Source organism: Apodemus sylvaticus, chromosome 5 (assembly GCF_947179515.1).
Source record: "Apodemus sylvaticus chromosome 5, mApoSyl1.1, whole genome shotgun sequence".
Lineage (NCBI taxonomy): Eukaryota > Metazoa > Chordata > Mammalia > Rodentia > Muridae > Apodemus > Apodemus sylvaticus.
Genome location: NC_067476.1, coordinates 8,433,306 through 8,458,366, shown reverse-complemented (window position 1 = coordinate 8,458,366; position 25,061 = coordinate 8,433,306). Strand labels below are relative to the sequence as shown.

General features: G+C 46.4%; 1 protein-coding gene across 2 annotated transcripts in view; it reads right to left on the bottom strand.

Annotated features, from left to right (window-relative positions):
- Nucleotides 1–25,061, bottom strand: part of Med27 (mediator complex subunit 27) — a 177,058-nt gene that overhangs the window by 92,154 nt on the left and 59,843 nt on the right. For both annotated transcript variants that reach the window (XM_052182015.1, XM_052182016.1), the window contains exon 3: nt 20,752–20,882. In XM_052182015.1, coding sequence (XP_052037975.1) covers nt 20,752–20,882 — 131 coding nt within the window. The remainder of the gene's footprint in view (nt 1–20,751; nt 20,883–25,061) is intronic.

Genomic DNA, 25,061 nt, shown 5'->3' with positions numbered 1-25,061 from the left:
GTCTTCATAGCTGCTAACAGCTACATTAGTAGGGACGGGCCTCAGCTTGCCACCAACAAATCCTGAATTCAGCCACCAAGCCCCGCAGCTGCCCACACCAGCGCACTGGTCTGCTTGCCTTCTTTCTTTCCGACCTACACAGAACAAGCCCCACCTTTGATCTTCTCTGCTGTCCTGCCCAGCGGCCCCAATACTTCCTCCCCACACCCGTGCTACAGGAAATCTGCTTTTTCCAAAGCCCAGTTCCACTCTTGTCTGAAGGGGTCAGAGCTCTTGACAGTTATTTCTGCCCATGTGGAGCCTGAAGAGACTCCACAATAAAACACCCATGGTGCAGCCCTAGCTTCTCAGCCAGTCTTGGACGTAAACCCTGATGGGACGCTCCTGCAGGCAGCTGCTTTGTGCAGAAGTCTCTATGTGGATTTCTTCTTTGATCTTCCCTTGAGAGTTTTGGCCTAGGCTCCTGAGAGTGCATGTTGCTTGTGTGGCCATAAGATCATCTTGCTAGTGTCCAAGATCTTTGTCACTTCATAGCAGGCTCACCCCAAAAGTCTGCTGAGCATCCTCTAAGTTTTTCCGAGGAGACAGAGGTCAAAATGTCCTTGCCCTTTTGGGTCTGTGCCCGTATCCCACAGCACACTCGGCCATCGATTCCCATGTCACCTACGAGAGGGCAGTGTCTTCACCCTGACTCCATGCACTGTGGCCTCAAAGTCTGCCCTGCCTAGGAAATGCAGGTGCTGTTCAGGTCTAGGGTTTCCATTAACGCAGTAGAGCTGGCTGCTGACCCTCTCCCAGGACCTCAGCTCACAACGCGCTCATGACAGACAGTCTATACAAATCACCAGGAATTGATATTCTCTTACCTGCATTTCAAAACAGTCCTTCAGTCAGATTATAAATTCTTCATAGCCAAGGGCATATAACTCTGTGCACTAATCAGACATGGGTGGAAAATCCATATACACTTGTGGTCAATTCATTAATCAGTGTAATCGGTATTATGGCCACAGGATACAATGGGAAACCTGAGTGTGAGATAAAGCTCTCAAAGAAGACCTGCCTAGCTTTTTAGTCATAACCCAGAACACAGCAAGAGGAGGCTGTTTCCCTTTCCAAGACAACTACTGACAGTTTCTCCTAACTGCGACTTGTACCCAAATATCTTGGGGGCAGCCATACAAAACAACAGACGCGTGCTGGTAAAGTACAGCTGTGTTTCAAATTGCAGGTGCCACGAGAGACCTAAGTCTGCACCTGTTGAGGGAGGCATACCCTCAGCCACAACCATTCAGAAGTGACATTTTACAGCAGAGTTGTTCCTTCCATATCCTTGAACCCAGCAGGAACCCCTTAGAGTCTAGGCAGAAGCATGCTAATTGCATTGGCTGCTGTGGAGATTCAAAGCGGACTAATTTCTAACTGACTGTTAGAAATAAGAAACACACCTTTAAGCAGGCTTCCTACTCACACTGCAGAAAGGGACCTGAGCTAAACTCCAGCGTGACAGGTAAATCTTCACTTGACTCTGTAAATGGTCTGTCCTTGCTATCTCAAGGCACTACACACAACATGTGAATGAATAATAACATGTACTTTGAATAAAAACATGTAAAATAGGATTTAATTTTCCTCTGAAGTTCAGGAAGGCGTGCATCGGTTTCTCAGTGCCGACATGATTCATTAATCATAAGCAACCGAGACATTTACTCCAATTGTCTGTTAGGCGAGCTTTCAGAAGTTCATCTAGGGAACACTGATGACATTACTTTTAATTGCATTATTTGGGAGGAAAACTGTACTCTGTATACACTGAGTAAACACATGTGCAGGGAGAAGACATGGCTTGGCCCAGGTGTACATGAAAGAGACAGAACAGTCTTGGTACTGTCCACACAGGCAGGTATCTTTCTACAGGTTGTGGGTGTGGAGAGGATATAGCACCCAGAACTCCAGGCTGAGACTCAGTCTATGCAGAAGCTGTGCCTTTTGGACTGATCCTTCATTTTCATCCACCATGTATGTGCAAACAGGGACTGGATTTCTGCCAAGTTCTAACGAACATTTCAATCTACACTGTCTTTCTTTTGGTGCCTGCTTTGAAAAGAGATTGCACAGAAGAAAGGCACAAGGGCCTGACTCTACTGTGGACCCTTTGTCACAGCTCTCTGTTGGAATCCTGAGACACTCAGTACTCACAAAAGTCATTTGGGACATACTGCTGCCACCACATATAATAGTTGCCATGACATATGAATAGCTAACACTTAGTGATTGCCATCTGGGACATGATGTGAGCTATGTTTCCATTATCGTCACCCTGTTTGACAAAGGAAAGGATTAAAATGAGTGATTTCAAAGAGGCTGGGGAACATGGCATACAGATAAATGGAAATGCCAGGCTGAGTCCCAGTCTATACAGAAGCTGTGCAGTTTGGGCCGATCCTTCCTCATTTTTATCTACCACATATCCTAAGCACTAAGACCAAGGATTCGCTCTATCCCCAGGGTCTAACCTAAACCCATTAATAAACAGCAGTTTCTTGAGCTGCTTTCTATGGAAAGTTTCTTTCTGTTTCAAACACTATCTGCCATATTGGGAGATAGAGTCAAACAAAGCACAAACCCTTGTCTTGAGGACTGAGGGGAACGAATCCTGGTGCTCCAGCACCAGAGTTGAGTGTAGCCAGCAGACAACCATCTCATTCAAGCTCAAAGCCCCCTGCAGAGCCAACCATGGTTGACATGAATTCGGAGAGACCTGCGGGACACATGGGTACTTACACAGATTGGATAAAACTCAGATCGACATACCTGACAGTCTACTCAATGACCATATGGCGTCTTTTATGGGTAAAACCCACTAGAGCAGGGAAGACCAAACAGTCTGACCAGCCACTGCTGCACTCCCAATTCATACTGTGTCAGAAGCAATTCTGCAATACTGGAGAGCAGTGTCTGCTTGAAGACTCTCAAGGGTGTGGACAACTGGTCTTCACCTTATCTGTTTTGTTCACTAGTCTGACCTCTGCAGAAACCAAATGGCTTCTGGAGGACTGCAGATCATTACAGCCCACAGGCAGAGGGCCTCACTACACACACCATATCAGTGGAGGAGCACCTTTGTGAATGTCACCACTGAAGGTTGGCAAAACCACTTCAAAGTGAATGCATGTTCTTTCCTCATCCCAATGAAACACAGAATCAAGCCCAGTTCATATTCTACAGACTGTACACAGCTTAGATTTTCTTCTTTGGGAGAGTTTTCCTGCCCTCTTCCACAATGTAAAGCTCACCATGGCTGTGCCAGCCCTCACCCCAAGACTATCATCTATGTCTGAGCAAAGGAATCCCAAGTGGTCAACTGAAAAAGAAAAAAAGGGCCCAAGTTTGGCCTACGGATCAGTCTTCTGTTACGTGAGAACCAGCCAAATGCACATGTCAGCTATGGGGTTGGCTTCAAAATCATCAATGAGGGGGAAACTGCCCAGTGGCTCCAGTGGCACAGATGGTGTATGTCCAAACAGAGTAGTAGCAAAGGTTATGTGATACATGGTCTCATGGGTGGCCACTTAGATTAGTAAGTCAGGACAAGGACAGGAGTAGACATGTACATGGGCACATGGGAAATGGAAAGGGTGAAAGGGCCTACATGTTGTCATCAACCCTCAAGGAAAAGGCACTGGGCAACGAGAAGAAATACTCCCAGTCCACTGTCTGCTCAGTGTATCCACTCAAGGTGGCCATGGTGGCAGAAATGGGCTGAATGTGAACATATCCATCTTGAAGTGATCTGGCTACTGATACCAACCAATATCTGCCAGCAAGAGAGACTGATACTGAGTGGCCAAGGCAGGTGACTCCTCAAGGAGGCCAACCAACATCTGCTTGGTAAGGCTTGGTGATAGAATATCTTCTATCCTAGAGGGCTAGCAATCTACTCTCACTAGAATGATGTCTGTGGTGCCAAGACAGCACTATGCAAAGACAAGGTACCATCCCCCAAGATACAGGATAGCAATCAAACCAGAGAGGATCAGTAGGATGCTGTGCCTCTGAAGGAAAGAATACACAGGTCTGGGAGTCAAGAGGACCAAGAGAAAAGTCTCTACACTCAGAAGAGACTTGGAGCGGCCCTCTCCTGGTCTCTGACCACATATCTTGACCAGGGGGGATGCCGTTCCACTGTATCATGGCATGGCTGCCTCCAGGGTACTCTGCAATCCTGGTCTTAGAACCTGTGGGAACACAGGGGTGTCATCATTTTGCCCCAACACTGGTTCTGAGAAGCAGGCAGTGGAATGAGGTGGAATCCAGGACACCTCACAGTGTCCTAGTATACTCACCCATTGTGACTCTAGGCACCTAGGGGCCTGGTAATGGGGGCTCAGATGTGGCAGGAATGAAGCTGTGTGCCTCCCTGGGCCAGCTCTGCAGCTAAGGGTATCAGGGACAGCAACGGCATTCACCACTCGTGTTGGAGATTGTGCGAGCATGCTTCTGGGGGGTGGAGAATCAGTGACTAGCATTCTGAAACACCACTGTATGGTACCAGAATTGAGGCTGCTACAGAGCAGGCTTGGTGAGATTCAGCCTGTGGCCAGCTGTGGGGGCAGTTGGCTTCCAGCTGTCCAGCTCCTTCTGCACTGCAGTATAGCCTGCAGCGTCTGACTTGAGTGAGGCAGGATACAGAAGGGCGCCTCCAGCTGAGTGCTGGCTCCAGACACTTCCCAGGAGATCAGGGCCCCTTTGGATGCAGGCAAACTGTTCTCCCACAGCCTAGACCTATTCTATTCCTTCCTTTCCCAAGCACTGACTCCCAAATAAACACACCATACCTCAGCACCCATGCCTTGGACAGCTAGCAAGTGGAGCTGTCAGAATCCTCACACCCAGCTCTGCATCAGGGAGACTGTGGACAGGGTGTGAGCGCCTATAGCTGAGGAGAGTGACTGTACCTTCAGAATGACTCATTTTTCCCTCTGTGGCTGACTGGCTGTGGCCAGTGAGCTGTCATCTCACACCTTGGAATCTAAGGCTATAAATCTAGACTCATTTGTAGCACAGAAGTATGTCCATCCTGGCTGATAAAGTACTGCCTCTGCCAAAAAACAGTGCGCACCAGGCAAAGCTCCAGGGCCACCAGGCATACTGAAGCATAAAGCTCAGCAATAGAGGGAGGCAGGCCCTTCCACCTGTAAAGAATCTGGAGGCGAGGGTTTGACACTGGGTTCACAGACAGGTCTCCACCAAGTGGAGAGATGACCTCTAAGAACAGCAAAGCAAAGCAGAGGAAGGGTTCAGAGACCATGCAAAATCACGGGGAAAGACAGATGTAACTGTGTTCTATATCCCGGCTCTGTCTGCCTCTCCTAATCCATCTTACTTGCGAGAAGGGGGTGGGGTGTGTGTGTGTGCAAGCAGGGCTATTCTAATGAAACCTCAGGAACTCTACAGCCAGAGTTTCCCTAACATAGGAGAAGGTGGAAGAGATGCCTCCTGGCTCTTCTAGTCTGAGTTCCATGGTGCCCCAAATATGCTTCCTCAAGAATACAGAAGTTCCTTTGGGGTAAGGACAGTTCTGCATAGTGTCTACATGTCTGCTGAACAAACTGCATTGAATTAATTGGTCATAAGGGACCTCTAAATTCTAAGTGTTCTTTTGTTAAAAAGAAAAATCTGCCAAAAAACATAGTTTTGAGAAAACCTATTCCAGCCCACGTTATATGGAAAGTCAGATTTGTGCCCAGCCTGTGGGGTAAGGCTCATGTCAACTGACAGGAAGAGGTTTAGAGGAGAGAGAAAATGCAATTGGTAGCTTCAACTTAATGTACTACATAATTTCATCGTTACAGTTTTTCCAACACGCCCAAGTCTAAACCTGCTTCATACTTCAAATCAACTTCCTTTTTTGTTTTGTGCCAAATGAGGAGAAGGGCTTTCCAGAACCACCATGCTTAGAAACCACCATGTATTGGTAAGAATGAAGTAAATGTTACTGAAAGTCCATGAGAGAATTACAGGGCTATTTTCTTTAGAGCGCTGTGATGTCGTGCGATTCCCTCTGATGGCAAGAAATCCTCAGATTTACCTACCACATGGAGAGCTGGAAAAGGTCTCCCTAAAGCCAAGAGTCACAGCCCTCCAATGGTGTGCCCAAGCTCCAGAACATATTGGGAAAGAGACCTGGGGACACGCATGCATGGCACTTTAGGAGTCTCTCTGCACACTGTACAAGAGAAACCTGGGGACCACACATGTGTATATTCTCCGTAGTTTAAGTTGTTTTTGATTCGATCTGAGACCCATATCTTGTTACAGATATGGATGAGGTCACTGGGCAATGAGGTCATTGGGTGAAAGGTGAGAGACAGGGTGAGCAGGGGAAGTGTCTGCTTAGCAGGCCTTCCTTACTCTGATTGTAGGGATATGCACTCCCCTGCTGACTATTCAGCACCCAGCATCCAGCCTGGTGGGCATCAGGTTTTCTTCTCTGAATCATGAAAGTGAACACAAAGTGGAACTTAGTGCAAATAAGTGAGGATAATGTCAACTGAAGCCAGGCATAGCAGCCCTCAAAATTGCAGCTCTCAGGAGGCAGAGGTGGGAGGCTCACCACAGACCTGAGGCCAGCTTGATCTATATAGTGCTCTAGACCAGCCAGGGCTACACAGAAAAACAGGTTCCAACAAACAAACAAAGTTCAAATAAGCAAAAAGAATTGCAAGAATAGCATGAATTTAGACATCAGTGGCTCAAAAATTAGTATTTTTGCAGAAAAAAGAAAAATCAAAGCAAACTTGCTAGCTGCCTGTTACCACCAAGAGCCACTCCAGACCACAGCTATCACAGCTACCCAGGAAGGAAGCCGGCAAAAGCTCAAAGCTAAGGAACAGAAAACACAGACAAAGCTCTGTGTTTAGACCCCTGCAAGGGTGACGGCATGGAACACCTGGACCCTCTAACCCTGCTGCTAGGGATATGAAGTGGTACAACTTCTTTAGAAAATTGTTCATCTGGATTTGAGCTTAGTACAAGGAGACAAGGATGGATCAATTCGCATTCTTCTGCATGCTGACCTCCAGTTGAACCAGCACCATTTGTTGAAAAGGCTATCTTTTTTCCATTGGATGTTTTCAGCCCCTTTGTCGAGGATCAAGAGGCCATAGGTGTGTGGGTTCATTTCTGGATCTTCAATCCTGTTCCATTGATCTGCCTGCCTGTCACTGTACCAATACCATGCAGTTTTTAACACTATTGCTCTGTAGTATTGCTTGAGGTCAGGGATACTGATTCCCCCAGAATTTCTTTTGTTGCTGAGAATAGTTTTAGCTATCCTGGGTTTCTTGTTATTCCAGATGAATCTGATAATTGCTCTTTCTAACTCTGGGAAGAATTGAGTTGGGATTTTGATGGGTATTGCATTGAATCTGTATATTGCTTTTGGCAAAATGGCCATTTTAACTATATTGATCCTGCCGATCCATGAGCATGGGAGGTTTTCCCATTTTTTGAGGTCTTCTTCCATTTCCTTCTTCAGAGTCTTGAAGTTCTTGTCATACAGATCTTTCACATGTTTGGTAAGAGTCACCCCAAGGTACTTTATACTGTTGTGGCTATTGTGAAGGGGGTCATTTCCCTAATTTCTTTCTCAGCCTGCTTATCCTTTGAGTATAGGAAGGCCACTGATTTGCTTGAGTTGATTTTATAACCTGCCACTTTGCTGAAGTTGTTTATCAGCTGTAGGAGCTCTCTAGTGGAAGTTTTTGGGTCACTTAGGTAGACTATCATGTCATCTGCAAATAATGATAGTTTCTCCACATAAAGCCAGACACTCTGAAGCTAATAGAAAAGAAACTGGGGAAGACCCTTGAGGACATCGGTATAGGGAGAAAGTTTCTGAACAGAACACCAATAGCATATGCTCTAAGATCAAGAATTGACAAATGGGACCTCATAAAATTACAAAGTTTCTGTACGGCAAAGGACACCATCAAAAGGACAAATCGGCAACCAACAAATTGGGAAAAGATCTTCACCAATCCTACATCAGATAGAGGGCTAATATCCAATATATATAAAGAACTCAAGAAGTTAGACTCCAGAAAACCAAACAACCCTATTAAAAAATGGGGTACAGAGTTAAACAAAGAATTCTCACCTGAAGAACTTCGGATGGCAGAGAAACACCTTAAAAAATACTCAACTTCATTAGTCATTAGGGAAATGCAAATCAAAACAACCTTGAGATTTCACCTTACACCAGTCAGAATGGCTAAGATTAAAAACTCAGGAGACAGCAGGTGTCGGCGAGGATGTGGAGAAAGAGGAACACTCCTCCACTGCTGGTGGGGTTGCAAATTGGTACAACCACTCTGGAAATCAGTCTGGCGGTTCCTCCGAAAACTGGGCACCTCACTTCCAGAAGATCCTGCTATACCACTCCTGGGCATATACCCAAAAGATTCCCCAGCATGTAATAAGGATACATGTTCCACTATGTTCATAGCAGCCCTATTTATAATTGCCAGAAGTTGGAAAGAACCCAGGTATCCCTCAACAGAAGAGTGGATGCAAAAAATGTGGCATATATACACAATGGAGTACTATTCAGCTATTAGAAACAATGAATTCATGAAATTCTTAGGCAAATGGATGGAGCTGGAGAATATCATACTAAGTGAGGTAACCCAGACTCAAAAGATGAATCATGGTATGCACTCACTAATAAGTGGATATTAACCTAGAAAACTGGAATACCCAAAACATAATCCACACATCAAATGAGGTACAAGAAGAACGGAGGAGTGGCCCCTTGTTCTGAAAAGACTCAGTGACGCAGTAAAGAGCAAAATCAGAACAGGGAAGTGGGAAGGGTTGGGTGGGAAAACAGGGGGAGGGAAGGGGGCTGATGGAACTTTCGGGGAGTGGGGGTCCAGAAAAGGGGAAATCATTTGAAATGTAAATAAATATATCAAAAAAAAAAAGAAAATTGTTCATCAACTTCTTAAAAAGTTAAACATATATCTGTGGATGTGACCAAGATACGGTGATCCAAAGTTCGTATACAGGAAAACAGAAGCGCCTGTCCATGCAGAGCCTGGTATGTGAAAGGTCAGAATGGCTTTATTCACAGCATCCAAGCAACCCAAGTGTCATCAAGACAAAGGGATAAACTGTGGGATGTTCAGTGGACTACTGTACAGTAGCAAACAGAAATGAGATCATTTCTGTTTACATGCAACAACAGACTCAATCTCAATGGTCAGGCCAAGTAATAACAACAGATTTTTAAAAAGAGGGTATATGTTGTATGGCTTCACAGACATAAAGTTCTGGAAAATACAAACTAATTTACAGAAGGGATGATAAAGGGACATGGGGCAATATTTGAGGTGGGAAATAATTTTCATCTTCTTGATTATTGCAAAGTAGTACTCATACATTATTTCACAATTTAAATACATATGATTTATCATAAAATATAGCTATTAAATGGCTATAAAGAAAAAATACACATTAAATCTACAATAAACTAAACTGCCACACGTATATAAACAAACGCATTTAGTTTTAAAAATCTAAATTGTGTACTTGTGATTTCATAAATATACTAATTCTTAATACCCACAGGGCAGTGCAGCATGTCTGGTTACACAGACTGAGTACGTGAGTATTATATACAGTGGCACAGTGAAGAATGAGAAAGAGTAGAGCCCCGTCTTCCTGTAGTCACAGGCTAAACTGAATGAGGAGGTGACGAGCCCTGACCCTGGACTCCTGAGCTGAACCCAGCAGACCCCATGACTGCCTCGGTGAGCCCTACAAGCTTTCCTCACAGTGCTCTATCCACTGCATATGACAGGCTCGCTCTCTCGGTTCTCCATATGCACCCCCTGGAGAACCCCCACATCGCAGTGGCTGTCTTAGTTCTCAGGATCTCAGGTACCTGCAGGAATCCTCCTGGCAGCTGTTACTACCAGAATGCTAAGTCTCTCTCCCAAGTATCCTGTATGGTTCCAATCTCTGGCTATCTCTCCCCTTTACTTGGGAGCCTGTTCTTCCCTGGCCCAGCTGTCTGAGTGCCTAGGAGAAGGACTGGTCCTGCCCACTGCCCCTGCTTCTATACCACGCCTCCAGACAGAAGGAAAATATCCAATTGTTTCCACACTAGACCCAATTCAAGAGATTTATGTCCCAGCAAGCTACAAGTCAAAATGACAAGGGCAGCAAACAGTATCTTTTACTGCCGAGAACTCCTGTGTGTCCATCTACTGGCTGGTACTGAGTGTTGGGTGAACTGGTGCCACAAGACCAGAGTCCATTCTGCCCTAAGGGACTCCAGCTGAGATACAGGCACTGCCTCCTCAGGCTGGATCTCACAGTGGGCCTGTGAGTTTCTGGACTCTTTGAAAGTGAACAGAAAACCTAGCTCTTAGCCAGGCAGTGGTGGCGCTCGCCTTTGATCCCAGCACTTGGAAGGCAGAGGCATGCAGATTTCTGAGTTCTAGGCCAGCCTGGACTACAGAGTGAGTTCTAGGACAGCCAGAACTATACAGAGAAACCCTGTCTCGGAAAAAAAAAAAAAGAAAAGAAAGAAACAAACAAACAAACAAAGAAAAGAAAGAAACAAAGAAACAAAGAAACAAAGAAAGAAACAAAGAAAGAGAGAAGAAAAAGAAAAGAAAAAAAGAAGAAAGCCTGGCTCTCTGTGTCTCCACCACCTCTATGCTACAAGGAGATTTTCATGACTTCCTTCTGCCTATAGCTTACTAATGGCCAGTATGGCAGAGAGAGAGAGAGAGAGAGAGAGAGAGAGAGAGGCACCACAGGAGATCACAGGAAATGCTTTCCAGCACAGGCAGAACAGAAGCATTTCAGAGTCTCACTCATACCAGGCTTTAGTTGGGAACCCTACGGTGTGAAAAGCTAAAAATCCTAGGCTCAGTTCTTTGTTATGCAAAATAATTAAACAAATACCCTTTACTTTCAATTACTTTATCAAGTCTGCTGTTTGGGAAGACTTGTACTAAGCAAAATTCAACACATAACGAAGCCATAGCTTTCTTCGTTGTGACTCAACCTTGATGCCATGTTTTAAAAGGACCAGAGCCTATCTGATATGCATCTAGGAACCACCCATTCTTTTCTTCCTTTGCCCTGTAATGGCCAGTGATGTAATAGCCACAGCAGACAGCTGTCTTCCTGGATAAAATCACCTTGTAAAGGAGAAATGCAATTAGAGGGCGCAATGAAATATCATTTTAAACTGATTCTGCAGGCTGAACATCCCACTCCGGGTATAACGGCTAGGTTCTTTGGTACCGTTTCCTAGTCTGTGCAACTGCTCTGTGATTCAGTATCTACAGAAGGCAGAGTCTCTCATGTCTGTGTTACATGTAGTCTGAGACAAATTCAGGATGGGGCAGTGCTGGGGCCAAAGCTTGTCCCTGAGGGCTGCAGGTGCCCATGCTGACCAGAGCTGGGCATTAACAGCTTCAGGTTTCTGTGAGGTCAATGGGGCAGGATGTGACAGTTGTCACCAAAGCTGGGTGGTCCCCCGTGCCACCTGTCACTTGTCTTGAGCACTCCCCTAAGAGTCCCAACATTTTATCATAAATGTTTCAGATAGAATAGCTCCCATCATCCATGGCTTACTGTCTGCTGCTTTAGATTCCAGCAGTCAACCATAGTCTGAGACCTTCAGATAACCACTCTGAAGCATCCCAGAACTCACATTCCAAGAACCCTTACCTGGCTCATGCCAGCAGCCTAGACTTGCTAGCGAGAAGCTGGAAAGGACTCCTCTAAGTGAAAAAGCAGTTTCTAACTTGATTTAAAAAAAAATTAAAGCATGCTGAGGTTCCTAAGATCTGTGGCAATAAGAGTCTTCTGTGTGTGAAACTGGGAAGAACGCACGCTGCTCTCCCACTGTGAGACATGGATTAGGCCTTATCATACTCGGGCTCATATGGAAACCTGCACTTGGACTCAAGAGATTCAATAGTCAGTTTCTATTATCTGCAGATAAGTGCTTGGGCGAACATATAAGCACAGGCAAATGTAAGAGAGCCCGGCAGCCCAGCAGCACCATACATGACAAGACGGTCTCAGGACCCCCACTCCAACAGCAGCGGTATGCTGACTGCATGCTTGGCAGCAGGATGTTGGCCTATTTAAAGTGAATGTGGCCCATCCATCACTCTGCCTGAGGTTTGTGAGCACCTCAAGCTGCGTATGCCCTGAGAGGAATGGTTCCTCTCTCCCTCTGTTTACAAGTCCTTTCTGTGCCATGATGCTCCTGGCCTGGCTGTCCACACACCTCACCCGCTCTGAGTGGAAAGGACACAGGACACAGGAGTACACGGAGAGTGAATCAAAGGTCCCAACAGAGGCCAGATGGGAAGGGGGTTGGGAACATCAGGCACCCTTCGACAGGCAGTCCTCTGAGTTCGAGGAACCAGAACCCCTCTGGCTGAAACAAGGAGCGAAGTTCTGCCGTATGTTTCAAGCACTGCAGTCCCGACAAGTTAGAGTTTGGTCTGTGGCTATTAGCTGAGTGGAACCCAGTTCTCTCAAGTGAAGAGCAGCGGCTTTACAACATATATGCTAATGAATCGCAACGATATAGAGCATTTAAAACAAAATGTCCCTATATTTATTCTCCACGGACAGATTTTTGCATTAATATTTATGAGGGATTCCTCGTTTATTTCTCCCAGAGACTTTTTTCCTGCCCAAAGAGAGGGGATAAAAGATAAGTAACATGAACCAATTATCTTTTAAACAGCTACAAAGGACTAGCTTATTCATCTGCAACCTGCCACTTGATTCATCTTCCTAATATACCACTGTGCCCTGCTCGCTGGCCCCAAGGGCCTGCTCTTCCACAGTATGCTAAGACTGGCTTCTGGGCCCAGCCCTCTGTGGAAGGCTCCAAGCCCAACCTCCGCACCTTCCGCGCTACAACCCTCTCTGTCTGTCCTTGGTTCCTAGCCACTTAAATACTCAGGACTTACAGCTACGGTTCACTGTGAGTCCTGGGTACTGTGATCACATCTAAAAATGTCTCGTAAGCATTCTTGGGAAGCTAGGAGGTAACTCAGTAGTTAAAGTAGTTGCCACACAAGCATGAGGACCTGAGTTCGATCCCCAGCACCTATATAAAAAGCTGGGCATGATGTTTCATATTTATAATCACACTACTGGGGAGAAAGACACAGAAGGATGTCAAGAGCCAACTGGCCAGGTACCCTAAGAGTATCAGTAGTACCTCAGGTACCAGGAAAACACTCTGACTCCACAAAGGGGGACATTAGGTGGACACCAGAGGTTGAACTCTACTCTGCACACACACACACACAAACACTCAGAGACACAGAAAGACAGAGACAGTGAGAGATACAGAGACACAGAGAAAAGTGTTCTCAGCCTTATCAGCCAGGAAAAGTACATACCAGTGCTTGAGATACTGTGGAGAAACTGGGTGACTGGGAGAGTGTGTTAGGTGCCGCGGAGAAGCCTGGGCTTAAGGCCTTACTGGATGAGGAGAGGACACTCCCTTCTGCACAGGAACCACATCATGCCTTTCCTCCACCTCAGAGACTCAGAGTCTCTTTCCTCCTCTACTTGCCAACAACACACGGATATAAGCCTAACAACAATTACAGGCTTGTCTCTCCTCAAACAGAGACTCTAAAGAGCAGAGGAGAGAGCCAGAAGCAGCCAATTCCACGCCCTTGGCCTCAAAATGCTTTCCCAGTCTATCTCAATAGCACTGGGAAATTAGCAGGTGCAAGCAGTGGCAAACACAAAGTGAAATAATGTTTGGGCTGTTACAGCCCACGGAGCAGGGCTAGGTGGAGGAAGGCTCTGGAGTCGCCCTAGTCCCTGGGAGGCTAAGTGTCTAGACTGGCCTCAAAAGCTCTGGAGACCAGGTGCCAGCTATGCATCAGTTTCCTATCTGTCCCTGGGTTGAGGTGGCCTGTCAGCCACAGTTATAAACATTGCTGACTATGAGAGAGTTCCCATCTATATCTTTGCCTTTGCATGCAAACTGGCTAAAAGGAATAAACTGAAAATTACTGCGTCTACAAGAGAGGGGAGCAGGGGGCTGCAGGGTTTGAGATTCCTATAAAGGCAACCCTGGCTATCTCAACACACTCTTCACGCTCCGGAGATCAAACACATGGGCATACAGTGGGCTCTCCTTACATGGGTGCTGGAGCTCTGACCGCTGTTCCTCATGCTTGTGAGTGACCCTTTACCCTCTAGGCGTCTCCCCAACCCATGCAAGCTGTTTTTGAGGAAGGCTGGGACTGCTAGCCAGTCTTGGAGGAGAAGGACAGAAGTCCTGAGTCAGAAGCTCAGACGTAACGGGTGTTAATAACTGAGCCTCAGCAGCAACAGTTATTGGAAACTGATCTCCTCCTTATTAATATGGTCCCGCAATGGAGAGAAAAGATCTCTCCATGTTCTAGAATGCAAACAATGTTTTAATCTTTAATTATATTCTCAATTTCAGCTCTTCTGGAGAACTGCAGCCACCTAGGCCTAGGATTATTTCTTTATTACACAGCCTCTCTGTGGTATTTAATGAATATTGTTACTTAATGCTCACCAATGGGGGAAAGGGAGGCTTAGTGAATTTCCACCTAAGTTTTGACAAACTTTCCCCCAAACTCAGCAAACTTTCATCTGCATGCTTCTCTCCTCTGTGGGACATCAGCACAGGCCAAACACTTGCTCTGCCTCTGCCACAGCCCCAGTACAGGCTGAGGCTGCTGTGAGCTGTGGAAAGCTTCTGACAGAGGGACAGCCAGACACTACTGACTGAGCCTTTGTTTAGGTCAGCTGAACTCAGCTCTGGTTAAAGAGAGGCAGGGTCCTATTCAAGCCCTTGTCACCACCAAGGCCAATGGATTTAATATAAATTAATCACCACATAACCACATCAGGCCCTCAAAATAGTCTCAGGAGTGAGAACAATCCACAAGGACGTAAGCTCACGATCACCACAGACATGACTTTACGATAGTGCTACAAAATACTGGACTTCACAGAATGCTGATGGGACAAAGATGGAAAATAAAACAAATTCTCCATCTTAAACAAATCTTAAAATCAACAGGAGAGAGTGTGTGGCCAGAGGCCGAGAGCGGCAGGACAGCCTCCCACGAGCACTGCCTTGCTGGTGACATACCAGTGAGCAGCTCTTACCTTCTCTTGTCCCTCTTCACACCCACGACACACAATAGCACTGCTTTGCTCCCTGGTGTTTCTACACTAAACAAAAGGCAGTGTGAGCCAAAGGGAACAAAGTGACCATGTGGGACCATGAGTGGGTGATCTCGGGAGCCAGGCATGAAGAGTGGTAGCAGGAGATTCGCCTCATTTGACTCAAGTCCCAGAGAAAATTCAGTGGCACAGAAAAGGTCACTGTGTTTAAGAACAGGTGAGGGCTTGCTCTCCCTGTGCTGAGTCGATGGTACTTCTTCCCAGAAACTGCTTCGCCTATGTTTACCATAGTGATACTGTTACTCAAACACACATGGTGTGAACATAGCTCCCTTGAAGGTCTCAGGCAACGATCAGAGTGGATCTCAAAAGCTCCACACTGAGTAAATAGGGGGCAGACACCACAGTCTGCAATCCACTGTGTGCCCTTCTAGGAACAGCAACTGCAAACAGCAAACAGCAGAGACCACACGCTGGCTGCAGAGAAAAGACGAACCAAGACGTGAGCTCTGAGAGCCGGGCTGCAAAGCAGAGCTGGGTGATGTGGGAGCTGGCGTCAAAGGGCTCAGAGAGCATTCCTGGGAGATGGTTCGAACCAGTACACTTTGTCTGCTAAGAGGAACAAGTTAAGGGAAAGGAAACCCTGACAAACCGAAAAGGAAGACCAACGGGGAACTAGTGTAGGGCAGGCGACCAGCAGACAATGGCTTGGTCCTCTCGGGGAAGGCACTAAAGGAATGGGGCTCTGATTCCACAGGCAGGATCTTTTCAAACAGGGAAATGTGGGGAAAAGATGATGCTAACCCTGCCTGCATGGCCTACTGGTAGTATTTTCAAAAAGAACCTTTCAGAGAACTAGTTTCCCCTCAAACCTAAATGAGGCTGAGGCATGGTGGGTTGGAGCAGAAAGGGCTCTTTCATTTCTGGCCACTGAAAGTCAGTTCATCATTAGCTGTTGAGGCCACAGATCCATGGACCCGTCAGCCTGACCACACAATCCAAACCAGCATCCCATGTCAATAGCGAAGCATACCCAAACCTGCTATTGGGAGAGAGCACAACACAGCTACCCCTGATGGATACTAAATACAGGTCTCCAAACAAAACTCACAGACCCATTGAATAAGACAGAAGCCAACCTTAATCCAATGGGGGAGGGGGGAGTCAAAGGTCCAGCAATGTTTCCATAGCAACAGGGTGCCTGCCTCTTTGATGGAACAGTGCCCCTTCTGCCAGCAACATTACTGAGCGGGAGCACTTAGGACAGCTGGAGGAAGGATGCTCAGCCACACACTGTACACATCTTCAGATGTGGGGAGGAGAAAGTGGAAAACTGGGCGGAGTGGGAGTGAGTCTTTAATCCAGCACACAGGAGCAACCAAGTCTGCAGGTGACTACTGTTCAAGTCGGTGCATCTGAAAAACACATTCTAAAACTGTCCCACATTCCTGTTCATGGTTGCTGCACAGCTCAGCAGGGCTAGAATAGAGGGTGCAAGAAGGGGCAAACTTGGGAAGGCCCTGGCTGCTTTCTTCACTGATTAAAGCCCACCTAGCCTTAGAAACCTAGAAGTCTGGTCAAGATGGTAGGAAGGAAATCTGGGAAAACTTCATGGAGTCTGTAAGTGGATCTTCCTCAGCACCTGACACGGGACTCTCTTGATCAGGTACATGTCAACAAACACTTACCCTCTCCTTAAAAAGCTCCAAGAAAAAATCAAAGTCAGGTTCCACAGAAGTCCAAGCTAAGCTTAACAGGCTTCAGAGTACAGGTGCCCCTTAAGCAGCCATACCGCAGGACAGTCTCATCCTAGGCCGCAGGACAGTCTCATCCTAGGCCGGATGCTGACTTCCCTGACACAGTGTCCCTTCTTCAGTTAACTGCCATAATTGGGTCACTTAGCACCTCCACATCCCTTGAGGGCAAGTGCAGGGAGGGCAGAATTACAAGCCAGTGGCGGGAGGTGTAGAAGCGAGCCTGCAGGACTGGTGAGAGGTCAGCGATCCCGAATCTCTTGCAGCAGAACGATGAAGGTGTTGGCCACTGTGCTTGGAGAATAGCCCGCCCTCTACAATAGCACCCTGACGGGAACATGGGTCTTGTCTAGCACAGAACCTGGCACACTCTTGCTACCCTGTGACTCATTTGTTCCCGGCTCTAGTCTCCTGAAAGCTGAAGTGCACCTCAGTGCTCTCTGAGGCGCCTACTTGACACCTGTGGCTAAGAAAACGGATCTAACAGGGCTCGCTCTTTGCCACCCTTCCCTGACCTTTTCCTTGCTACTTTCTCTTTCATAAGGACAGTTTGTGTCCTCCTGTTGAATGCCATTAGCACTCAGTGACCCATCTCTAATGAACAGAGTGGACAACAGACACTTTAAGGCTGAGTTAGACAAGGACAAACTCCTCTTGGCTCATCCCTAGTCGGCTACATTTGGAGAAGCCAGTGCCAAACCTGAGGACACTCAAGAAGCCTGTGACATGGGAAATACAACCTCTTGTCACCAATCAACAGTGGCTGGCTTGCTGCCTAACTCTCAGAATGTTCAAATGAGATATCAACTCATAGAGAGCTCAGCTGAGGTCATTGCATAGCCTTGGTGACATGAGCTGAGCTCCTGATGACTATGGACCTAGCTAATGTCTCAGTAGAACACACTAAGACATTGAGTCAGAGCTGCCCAGGCAAGCCACTCTCAGAACCCTGACCTAGGATGACAGGACAGAGAGTGCCTCTTACTGCTAACATTATAATCAGGGACAATTTATCTAAATTTGAGAGCGGCGGGTTAGGGGTAAGTGACAGTTAACTAATATAGCAACCTTGGTAAATCTGGACGCTTCACAGAGGCTCAGGAATTTCTTAATGGCAAAGTGAACCTATGGTGATCATGTGCTATGTAAGATGGCTGACTATTACACTATTAGCATACATGTTTGAATACCTCAGAGGTCATGCCATGCTGCCTTCATGATGCACTAGCACAGAAACAAGGAGATCTCAATTTGATCCCTTTTGGAAAGTTTTGCTTATAAAAATGATTTCTCCTCCCTTGCCCCCACCCTCTCGTGTGTGTGTGTGTGTGTGTGTGTGTGTGTGTGTGTATACACTGAAAAAAATCCACCAAATCTTAAAAGGGGTTTCCTTGGGATGGTGTGATGTATATGCTGCCTTTTGTTTTTCTTTACATTTATATTATACATCTGTTTCTTGTGGGTTGGTTTTTGTTGTTTAATTTTTTAAAAATGTTCATGATTCCAATAGGCCATCATCTCTGCCGTGTCCTATTCCTAGCCAACATCAACCACAGTGAAGAGCTGTATGCAAGTCTGGATATAGATCCTGCCTATGAGGCAGAAGTTCTATGAAGGGATTCCAGGAGGCTGTGAGCCCTAGAGCTCAAAGATGTGAAAGAGGAGCAGTCGATCTCTACAGGAAATGGCTCCAGTGGACAGGAAATCATTCCGCTGTTGTATTCTTGGGCTGCTGTAACAACTTCTCACTTTGAAACCAAGTATTTTGAGTGATCTATTATAAATGTACGGTGACAGTTGTGAACACTCCTCTCTCTCCTTCCCTTTGGCATCAGAACAGTGTCTGTTGATTGCCTCAGTGCTTAAAATAGCTTCTAAGTGTCCTCATAATAGCATGTCACCTGTAAACAGGTTTCAAGCCAATGCAAATTAACAAATGGTGAACAGATGGACCAAGAACTGACTTTTGTCAGGAGAGAGTTAGCAACAAACACTTTTTGGCTTCGGTCTTAAGGGACCATTAGAAAGTCTTTCACTTCTTGCCAAACATCTTGCCTCAGTAGACAATCCATGCAGGGAAAATGACAGATTACAAGGCCCATCAGACTTCAGGGAGCTGCGTGCTGAGATGTGCAGAGTCACCAAGTCAATGTGATGCAACAACAGAGTAACGCTTTGCAAGAAGCTCTCTGCTTCTCAGCCCCTCTTCAAAGAACACAGGCCATGCATATGCATGCAGCATGTAGAACCCCCGGGAGAGTGCTGCTTGTTTGTCCTGAGTGGCCTGTGCAGGCTCTGAGAGGTCCACAGAACTTGGAGACAGCTGTGGACAGGTGCTGCTGCTGCAGAGCCACAGGGACTTTCCTCAGCTCTCTTTCCTCAAGTCTCTGTCTTCAGCCATTGCTAGTGGGTCCTTGTTTGACCGCTCTGTTTAAGCAGACCCCCCTCCCACGCTCTACTCCTCTTTATTCTTTTCACAGCATTAATTATAACTGGAAACTATGTATGGTATTGGCAGCCATCTTGCTTATAATTACAGCCTCAAGACCTGGAACCTTGCCTGGCACATAGTAGGCACAGTAAGCATTTGCTAACCAGACAAAAATCAATGCGCTCCCGAATGAAGGTGAGCACGCATGTCTTAGATGTAAAGGACCTTCAAGCCTTCCATGGAAAGATGCAGCTCTGAGCCGAGGACGAGGCAAAGGCAGGGCAGCGAGAGAATGACAGCTGGGGGATGGCTGAAGCCCACACAGTCCCTGGAAGTGTGACCCTTCTGAGGAGTGTGCGCTGGGAGAGAGCACACCAGCAAGACCTCAGCACACAGCCTGCCAGCCAAGTAGCTGAATCAACTGATGCAACAACTATTAAATGGAGTTGAAAAAAAGACATTTATGCCTCCTATCTTTATGCTGATCTATGGAAATAGCTCAGTGGAAAAATACATTCTTAGCGGACAAAGGCTTTGAGTTCAATCCCCAGTGCATAAACACACCTAACACAAATGACAGAAACTGGCAAAACTGTCTTTTCTGTTCTTGAAAGTTTTTTTGGTTTTGTTTTGAGATAGAATCTTACTATATAGTCCAAGGTAGCCTTAAACAGAGATCCCCCTGTATCAGCCTCCCCCACGCTGCAATTCACAGGCACATATCACCATACCAGGCTAAAGTTAACTATCTGAAGAAATGGGAACAATACTCAGCATAGGGTTAAAGGCAGCTCGAGTGCCAACTCAGCGCCTGAGGACTCTCCTGGGGTTCTGGAACTGGTGGCTATGGGGGTGTGCACAGGGGGTGTGCACAGGGGGTGTGCACAGAGATGGAAAAGCACGTGGCTTGCTGTGCCTATATCCCTCCTAGGGATAAAAACAAGAGCACATGGGTTACTAGATGAAGGCAGCAGCCAGCCTAGTTCTAACTCTATGCCAGCTTAAGCATGTCCTCTAGGCTGTGCTTACCAGAAGGCCCACAGGTCAGATCTACTGGTGTTCTGCCAGCTTTAGAATTGGTCTGAGGAAATAGTAAGATATGAGGTACCTAAAACTCCCAGCTGGCAAATCATGCCAGACATGTAGCAAACTAGGAACTTTGTCACAGCTGATCCAGAAAACCTTAGGTAAGTTACACTTTCTAGTCTTGGAGTTCTTTTAAAAAGGAAGACACTATTTAGAAGGAAACCAAAACCTTCCCACCAACTCCAAAAGAGAACAAAGCAATGGTCACCCATGCAGAAAGCCCTCCATAAACCCTTCACTCACTGAGGCGGTAGAACCAGAGTGGTGGGCTGGGCCTTCGGTCTTCGCTTGGCAGACACACCCATCTGGTTTGCAGAGCGCTTCAAGGACTGTTGATTCAAAAGGCCAGATGCTAGGCCTGCATGGTACTGTAGCTGCAGAGACAAGAGGGAGAGAACATTCCATGAGTTCAGGACAGCAGGCATTACACTATCAACCCCAGACCATTCTGTTACCTTATACATTTTATGTTTTTTCAAATACTGCTGCTAACATTCTGCTGCAAGAAATTTATTCCTAAGGTGATAATTAGATGAAGAGAAACAGAAATAAAGTTGTTCATCACAGCAAGAATGCACCAGTGAAAACTGGACTCAGTTGAAAGTGGTTCAGATAGCAAAAAAACCTCCCAGAATTGCTGCACTGATTTACAAACAGAAGAATGCACCCTGAACCAAGAGACGTGCGGGGGGGGGGGGGGGGGGGGGGCGCGGCGTTGCGGAGCACTGCACATTTTTTGAATACTAGCAGCACTGGGGAGATGTGGCTGTGGAAATTCACCCTGTGTTTCAAGGGGTGGCCTGAAAGCCTGCGGCATGCTGCTAATAAGATCTGGACAGTTTTCCCCAGGCACAGAGTAAGTTCTGGGAACTCTTGCTTGCTTATAATGAAAACTACAAGACTGATCCTGGGCTGTGGTAAGACAGGACCTCAACTGGTCACAGGGCTCAAGCACACCTTTCTCTGGACTCACTTTTCCCACTGGGGATGGTACAAGTATCAGGATAAGAGCCAGTTTAGGACTCAATCTGAGAGCAACTTATACAAACAGACTCAGGCTCTGGAGGGAATGGCAGACAGTAACTCCATTTCTACTCACAGGCCACCGAACTGTGCATCAGTGAAGAAGCTGCACATATGATGTGGGCTCAGGGCCAGAACCCTTTGCTCATTCCTGGACAAACTGCTGAGCCTGGAGGTTGCTTAACACACATCGTTTTTACTCCCTGTAGTATCTTGACTTCTTTGGAAGGGGGAAGTGCCACATCCTAACTCTAACCCAGACAACATTGCATAGAAACCCACCATACTTTTAGTTTGTGTAAAGTGGAATACGTGCATTTTAAATATCTATTGATGTGTTTAGACCAGTGGTTCCCAACTTGGGGGTCACAACTCCTTTGGGGGTAAAATGACCCTTTTACAGAGGTCATATAAGACCACCAGAAAACACATATTCACATTGTGATTCATAACAGTAGCAAAATTATAGTTACTAAGTAGTAATAAATTTATGGTTGGGGGTCACTACAACATAAGTAACAGTATTAAAGGGTCACAACATTAGGAAGGTTGAGACCCACTGGTTTAGACCGACACTCGACTTAAGACAAAAATCTGCCAACACCGCAGAAAGCTCCCTGGTTCCCCAGACAAACCCCAACTTCTGCCATCCCAACATCTGGACTGAAAACATAGTCCCCCAGTCTCACACACTGCCAAATGAAACACATCTCTGTGACATGTGACAGTAACCTTCTTCTGCTTTTGTAGTCTAGATCCTAAGAATTGCCATCAATCTCTCTACAATAAAATTAGCCTTGACAGGTATCCCAGTCCTGAACAGACAAACAAAACACTCAGATATACAGCTGCTAAGCTAAAAATTTGGACCAAGACCATTTCTAGCAACTGATACACTTCTTCCCCCCTCCTCTAAAATGAAGCAAAGTCTTTAGAATATATATTTAGAATTAACTAAACATACAAATAGTAACTCATTCTGAATCAATTTCTCCCCGATTGCTTTTCCAAAGCATGGATTTTTCTTTGCTGAGTCAGCTGCATTACAGCTTTTGGTAATGAAATGGTGACCACCGAATATAAAAGGCTGGGCCTGGATGCAAAGGGCAATAAAGCTCTGAAAAACAAATGGCCTCACCTAAGCCATGGGGCTGCACACAGGGAAAAGACAAAGACGATTAAAATGATCTGTTCCTTGCAAGTGGCTATAAAAGAAAAGCGAGCCACCAGACCCCGAGAGGCAGCGCTGGCTGCATTTGGAGCACCCATACTACTTTCTAGCGGGCACTTGATTTACCTGGTAGATCTGTTGGGGAGCCTATGGCCACCCCAGATGAGACAAAGACAGATGGCCTTCATACTAATGTAGGGGCTCTTCCCAGGGTGGAGAAGGGCATAATTTGGCTTTAACAACTCATCTTAGACCAATGAATTTTGCTCAGATTTGGTTTCTCCCTCAGATTCCTTAAATGGGAAATCAATGGAAGCAAGGGACAGCACAAGTTTGAAAGACAATGTTTCAAAATGTCAGCTGCTTGGGCTTCGATCCTCCCGACCAGAATCTGCAGTGAGAGCAATAAGCAAGGGCCTTTCTGGAATGAAGGGAGAGACAGCTTGGCAGGGTCCATCCTGGCCCAAGGAACCCTCTCTGCCTTTGGCTCTCCATCTTCTTTGTCCATGCAAGCTCAGCCGATCTAGGCCTGCTGACTCTTCTCAAGGCAGAGGCCTACTAACTGCAGTGGCAAGGGGGTTCTGTCCACCCGGCATCACTCAGATCATTTGCTCGAACAAACAAAAAGCAAGACAGCCTCGCTGCACGCTGCCTGCTGCCTGTCTCTGCAGGGTCCTGCAAAGCCTCCCCATCCTGGAGGACGCAGCACGCAGTGCAGCTCCACAGCACATGGAGGTGGAACACGTGCCTTCTTCAAGAACAGAACCTGCCCTTGCAAGCTGACTCATAATGATTAAGTGACATTTGTTAATCATATATAAGATCCTGGTTTCCAGGAACATGGCTCCAACTGTCAAGATCTATAAGGGACCATTAAATATTAAGTGAACCACCTTTATAATGGGCGGAAAGGTCAAAGTTAATAAAACTGACAGGCAGCTCCTGTCCAACTGGATTTATATATTATTTAAGCACCAAACACTTCATTCCATAGAACACTGTTTAGATCTAAAAAGACTCTTGGAAAATGTCCACTCAGTCAATGTTCTGAAGCAGAAGGGGGTTCAGAGCAAATCCACACACAACATTAAGAACATATTATGCCACAAAACGCTGCCATACATATTCAGTTATAGGTTCTGCAATGTTTTCTATAAAAATATATTTCAATAAACATACTCCCTTCCAAATGTCTGTGGCATGGAAACAGCTTCATCTCAGAAAAGCCACTTGTAAAAGTTCTAATGTGATGTTTCCACGCAGGACTGTTTCCTCACTAACAAGAAATGGAACAGCCCGGCCTGGCACCTTTCACACCGCTGTGGATGCCAGAAATTATGTTACACATGGGGTCTTCGTTTACCACACACAGCAGCTCGCTCTGTTCTCTGGGGCTGAGGGCACTGCACTTAGGACTCTACTGTGTGTTAATTTCAGCCTTCTACCTTCTCCTCAGACTGTTTTATCAGCTCTCAGCCTAAAGCCCTCTAGCCCTGGGAAAACTTCAACACCTCACCATTGCCTGAGTAAAGACCAATCAGAATTAGGAACACTCTGGTGGCAACTAACTGTAAATAATGATGAGACTCACTGCCCATGAGAGATGCCCCAAGTATTGCCAGGAGGGGTCCATGAGACAGAGCCTGCACAAGCATCCTCTCAAGAAACTGCTCCTGGGCTTTGCTCCCAGGAGAGCCTGTGGCTGCACATCCCACACCCATCTCTAGAACACGCCAAGTTCTCTAAAGGAGCTGGGAGGGTATCTGACTCCAGACAAGGGCGGTAAAGCAATCCACCTCCCCTAACAGTCATACAACAGGTGACATGAGCATCCCCACCCCAAAGTCCAACCTGGAGAGCAAATGAGTTTATTGGGCTTACAGAGTATAGTTGAGGGGTTACCTATAGGAGCATGTGTGACCCCAAAGCTACTGCACCTTCAAAAACTCTCAGCCTGGCAGGGATGATAACAAGTGTGCTCTCCCTTTCAGTTAACCTTCCATACTATATCTGTTCCCTCTATCACAAGGTCATGTGCAATTAGGGCAGCATTCCATACAGCGGTCTGAGATGTGCAAGGGGGAACAGTCAGAAGCCCAGGGGAAGTCCAGTGACTCTCCCACATGCTTTTTATGGGCTATCAACAGGCACAGTCACAGCAGCTCGAGTGAAATCAAAGGCTGTCACACTCAAGAGGACAGTACTCCATAAGGCTTACCCAAGCCTCTTCCTCTAGGTAGCCTAGGTCTCACAGAACTTTCTTCAAAGAACCTAGACTACTAGGGTCAAAGTTTGGTTGGCTTGAGTATGCTCTGAATTACAAGCAGTAGCACATATCAAAAGAAAACTGTATCAAAGA